The following is a 5,402-nucleotide window of genomic DNA, read 5'->3' on the forward strand; positions in this document are numbered from 1 at the left end:
AGCATGCATGGGATGAGTTTCCATTTGTAGTGACCTCTTTAATTTCTCTTGAGTGTCTTATAGTTTTCAGGGTGTAGGTCTTTCACTTCCTTGGTTAGGTTTAGTCCTAGGTATTTTATTCTTTTTGATGCTATTGTGAATGGAATTGTCTTCCTGATTTCTCTATTAGTTTATTGTTAGTGTACAGGAAAGCCACAGATTTCTGTGTGTTAATTTTGTATCCTGCAACTTTGCTGAATTCCGGTATTAGCTCTAGTAGTTTCGGAGTGGAGTCTTTAGGGTTTTTCATGTACAATACCTGATGGTCTCTTTAATGATTTTTGCTTTATCAATGTTATGATCTGAAAGATTGTGTCCCCCCCTCCTAAATTTATATGTTAAAATCCTAATGCGCAGTGTGGCAGTACTAGCAGGCAGGGCCTCTGCAGGGGCTTAGGTCATGAGGGTGGTGCCCTCATGAACAGGATTAATGCTTTTATAAGAGAGACCCTGGGGAGCATGTGTGCTCCTTCCACTGTCAGGACACAGCAAGAAAGCTCAGCTATGAACTAGGAAACCACACCACACCTTGATCTTGGACTTCCCAGCGTCCAGAACTGTCAGATACAAGTTCCTGTTGTTTGTAAACTAGCCAGTCTGGGATATTTTCTCATGGCAGCTGGAATGGACTATGACAATTAATGACCTTTTTTATTTCTTTTCCTTTATTTTGTCCTGATCCCTTGTTTTATCCCCCATAAAATTTTTGTAACATTTTTCAGATTTCCTCACTTCATTCTCAAAGTCCATTTTAAATTAATTTTTCTTCCCTCTTTGCCTACTTTCTTAGAGCCAATTTTAATTTTAAAACTAGCCTTTTTAATAGTTGTCTTTTGAAATGACTACAAATCAAAAGAATTTTGCAATCTCTATCAAAATAACAATAGCATTTTCCAATGAACTAGAGCAAATAATCCTAAAATTCATATGGAACCACGAAAGACCCTGAATAAGCAAAGTAATCCTGAAGAACAACAAAGCAGTGGGTATTATGCTTCCTGACTTCCATCTATACTAACTACAAACCTACAGTAATCAAAACAGTATGGCACTTGCACAAGAAAAGACCCATAGATCAATGGAACAGAATAGAGTCCAGATATAAACCCACACATACAGGGTCAATTAATGAGAAAGGAGTCATGAATATATAATAGGGAAAAGACAGTATCTTCAATAAGTGGTGTTGGTAAAACTGGATACCTACATGCAAGAGAATGAAACTAGATTACTGTCTAACTCCATACATAAAAGTAAACTTGAAATGGATCAAAGAGCTGTATGTTAAGACATGAAACCATAAAACTCTAAGAAGAAAACAGTGCAAGATTCTTTTCTTGAACGTAAGCATGAGCAATTTTTTCTGGACACATCTCCTCAGGCAAGTGAAACAAAAGCAAAAATGAGTAAGTGAGACTACATCAAACTAAAAAGCTTTACCAAAGGAAACATCAACAGAATAAAAAGGCAACCTACAGTATGGGAGAATGTATTTGTAAATTACTCATCCAATAAGGGGTTAACATCCAAAGTACACAAAGAACTCATACACCTTAACACCAAAAAAACAAAAAACCTGATTTAAAAAAGGGCAGAGGGCCTGAACAGACATTTTGCCAAGGAGGAAATACAGATGGCCAATGGGTACATGAAAAGATGCTCCACATCTCTAATAATCAGGAAAATGCAAATCAAAGCCACAATGAGGTATCACCTCACGGCAATTAGAATGACCGCTATCCAAAAGACAAGAAATAACAAGTGTTGGCGAGGCTGTGGAAAGCAGTATGCAGGTTCCTCAAAAAACTAAAAATACCATCTGACCCAGTGATTTCATTTCCAGGAATTTATCTGAAGAAAACAAAATCTCTGACTCAAAAACATGTGCACACCTATGTTTATTGTTGCTTTACTTGCAAATAGCTAAGATACGGAAGTAATCTAAGTGTCCATCAATATAGATGAATGGATAAAGAAGATGTGGTACATCTTGGAATACATACAATGGAATATTATTCTGCCATAACAAAAGGAAATCCTGGCACTTGTGACAACATGGATGAACCTAGAGAGTATTATGTTAAGTGAAATAAGCCAGGCAAAGACAAATACCCTATGATTTCACTTTTACGTGAAATCTAAAAACAAAACAGTAGTAGACTCAGACACTGAGAAACGACTGGTAGTTACCATGGGGGATGGGTTGGGGTGGGTGCATGGCGTTGGTGAGGGGGATAAACAGGCACAAATTTTCAATCATAATATACATTGGTCACTGGGATGGAAATGCAACATGGAGAATATAACCAGTGGTTCTGTAACATCTTTTTTTTTTTCATGCAAAAGGTCTCACATATTTATTATTGAATAAACAGAATAGTGAAGAAGCATAGAAACAAAAAAAAATCATTTCCCCAATAAAACACACCCAATTTCCCAGATCCTAGCAGTGTTTACAGAGTGAGATGGTAAGAGCATGTGACTTTGATACAGCATAAATAAGTGTGCCATCTTATGTGTGACTCCTTAAAGACCCAGCTTAGTTCTTCTCCAGTGTCTCCTCTTAGAGTTGTAGCGGATTTTATTACCAGTTTTCATCCGAATCCACTGGGGAATGGGACGATTCTGCTTTTGTTTCTTGGCCAGGAATCGCTTGATCCTGAAAGTCTTGTGAGAAGACATGGTGAGGAAGAGAGTCAACAGCAGACACCACAATGGCTGAGAAAAGGAGAGAGGGAGTTGTAACATCTTTCTATGTTGACAGTAACTGTACTAGGTGAGGTGAGGATTTAATAGTTGTGTAACTGTTTAATCAGTTGTAACTTGAAATCAATATAATATTGTATTTTAACTACATGTCAAAAAAAAAGACTTCTTAGCTCCTGTCTTCTGTTTCTTAGAAATTTCTGGGTTTTTTTCTTTCAAGTGAGGCTTATTTTTAACAGCTTGAGGTTTAGTTATCTTGCATATCCTGCTTTTTTATAGAAAGGAACTTTCTCCAATCTAAAATTATACACACCAGCCCTCAACAAGACTATAATGAGAGGCTTCGAGGTCACTCCACGAATGTAAGGCTTAGGTATAACTGCTATAGGAAGCACAGCCTGAGCTGACAGTTTTCTTCTTCAGGATTCTTCACCTGAACTTCTGTGTAGGTGCCCTAGTGGCTAAATCCTCCTTAACTCTCAATTTTTGGGATGTTACTTTGAAAATCAGTTCCAACACAGGAAGCCTTCTCTCTATGCAGTGTTTGACCCAGAGAAGTGTTCTGGAACTGCTGTTACTCCTGTGACAGGCCAGAATCAAAAGCAAGAGTGACAGATGGGCTGGGACTAGGGTAAGGAGAAAGAAGGTTAAGCCTTGCTCCTTAGGGTGTAGAGCTCTCTCTGACCTCTGACTCTGTGCCCTGCCTCCCTTGTTCCACCTCCTCCTCCACTTTGGCATGCTATGCAGCCTCCTCCCATGGTTCCTACTCTCTCTTGTTTCCCTCCACCGTTTCCCTGGAATACACAGGCTCCTCGGGTCTGTGTGCCTAAACTTCCCTCATGGAAAACAGAGATAGTCTTACCCGGGATGGGGTGGGGGGTAGGGAAACCTTATTTTCGTAGAAAAGCAAGTGGAAACCTTGGTTTTTCTCTTTTTGATCTAACCAGAGCCAATTTACTTTGCAATTATTTCCCACTTCTTGCTTTTCTTATTGTTAGTCTTCCTTCCATGTGTCAACTGGAAGTTGTTCAATTCGTACTTTGGTGTGTGTGACAGCTGATTTCTTCCTAATGATCCAACAGCCTTACCTGTATTTGCTGAAACAGGAATTTCACTGTTGTATGTCTGGAGGACAGACAAGTTCACTTTGAAATGGTCTTCTTGCCACTAATAAAAATATTCTTCTTGTAAAGATTCATCTGCAGTTGCTTGCTTGGGAACGCCACGATAATACAAAGAGAAAAGTAAGTTCGAATAAAACAGCAAACCTAATAACCACAAGAAAATATTTTTTACATCCTTGAAGCATGTTGTTTCAACAAAGTACCTGGGGAAAATTATGATGTCAATTATCAAGAGTAGCTGATGGGGTGCCAGATATTAAACATCCAGATACAGTAGCGGTGGATTAGTCCTACTACCATAGGGTGGGAATAGGAATCAGGGACAAGAAGGAAGGTATTTCTTTAACTAGGTAGCTAAAAACCTAAAAGGCGAGGGGCAATTTATATTTGATATACCCATAAGGGCGAATGGGGCAGGTCTGGTACCCGCAGGTCCGCTGTGAATTAAGCCGGGGCGGCGGTAATTTAAGGATACTGGGCAGGAAATCCAGAGAGAAGTATATGACCCTGAAGCCCCTCAGCGGAGGCGAGAGAGTTGTGGTTCTCACCAGAGTTGAGAACAAGCTCGCGGGAAGCCTAGGATGTCTCGGACGCAGGCTCCATCCCAGAAGGGTCCAAAATGGAGAAAAGGCGATGGCGACGTGACCGCATTACGCGCTACTAGTATCTATGCTCACCATTGCAGCTCCAGCTCTCTCGAGGCACCGAACGCAGGACCGAACCGCCGCGGGTACCTGCCTGCCTGTGGCCACCCTTATTCCACCCTCGGGGAGGCGATCGCGATAGTCTTCAGCAGATGCGACCGAAAACCTAGTCCCGACTCCCCTGAATCCAGTTCCCGGCCCACCTTCTCTCCAGAGCCCACGACGGGTGGACAGCTGGGCGCGGGTCTCGTTACCCAGCAGGAAGAAATGGTGGAAACGGGGTTGTGAGAATCAGTACAAGCGCCAGTTGTGTGCTGCGCATGCGTCGAGACGAGGTGCCGCCCCCTCCCCATCCCCCTCCAAAGAGGGTGGGGCCGTAGAGCCTCGATAGAGGCGCAGGCGCTCTAGAGGATAGTACTCTCAGGAGGAAAATCGCGCGCGACGGAAGTCACGTGATAGTGGAACCATAGCGTGTCATGTGACTTCCTCAGTGGCTGGGACCGGTGGGAGACAATAGTAGCGCTTAGTGAGTAACGTGATACTGATGGACTTCAGGCCCCGGGGTCAAGTTCCATTACTCTAGCGGCACCTAAACTGACCCCACTCTCTTGCATCTTCTCGCTCCCCAGAGATGGGAGGCTACCCCTTTGTCACGGAGGGGAAAGGTGTTTGGGCAAAGTGGAACAGGTGCCTGTGGCACTGTGCGGAAACCCAAACCGGCGCGCTGAGGCCTGAAGGTGTCCCGCGTTTCCCACAATGCCATAGGTTCCGCTGTGGCCCTGTGGGGCGCTGCCGCGTAGCGACGTCAGAACACGGTTTCCGGAGCAAGGCTCTGCGACCAGGCTGCACCCTTGGTAGTTCCGCCGTTTCATGCCGTATATTGGGGGAT

General features: G+C 43.0%; 1 protein-coding gene across 8 annotated transcripts; it reads right to left on the reverse strand.

The window, feature by feature from the left end:
• Nucleotides 1-1,920: 1,920 nt before the first annotated feature.
• Nucleotides 1,921-4,874, reverse strand: LOC108385178 (large ribosomal subunit protein eL39). 8 transcript variants are annotated; one of them, XR_012127727.1, is made up of 3 exons: nucleotides 4,717-4,865; nucleotides 3,834-4,013; nucleotides 1,921-2,757 (listed from the first exon to the last, which is right to left on the reverse strand). XR_012127727.1 is itself a non-coding variant. In XM_037019072.2 (3 exons), the coding sequence occupies exon 3, from the start codon at nucleotides 2,719-2,721 to the stop codon at nucleotides 2,566-2,568; it is 156 nt and encodes a 51-aa protein (XP_036874967.2). In that variant the 5' UTR covers nucleotides 2,722-2,757; nucleotides 3,834-3,957; nucleotides 4,717-4,874; the 3' UTR covers nucleotides 1,921-2,565. The 8 variants fall into 8 exon arrangements, 3 of the variants coding, with proteins under 3 accessions (XP_036874967.2, XP_036874974.2, XP_036874968.2); XR_012127726.1 differs by having other exon boundaries at nucleotides 4,547-4,841; XR_012127729.1 differs by having other exon boundaries at nucleotides 3,834-3,953; nucleotides 4,547-4,835.
• Nucleotides 4,875-5,402: the final 528 nt, after the last annotated feature.

Source organism: Manis javanica, chromosome 2, assembly GCF_040802235.1.
Source record: "Manis javanica isolate MJ-LG chromosome 2, MJ_LKY, whole genome shotgun sequence".
NCBI lineage: Eukaryota > Metazoa > Chordata > Mammalia > Pholidota > Manidae > Manis > Manis javanica.

Excerpts from the sequence above, each read along its gene's own strand:
- LOC108385178 (XM_037019072.2), bottom strand. The coding sequence starts at position 2,721 with ATGTCTTCTCACAAGACTTTCAGGATCAAGCGATTCCTGGCCAAGAAA.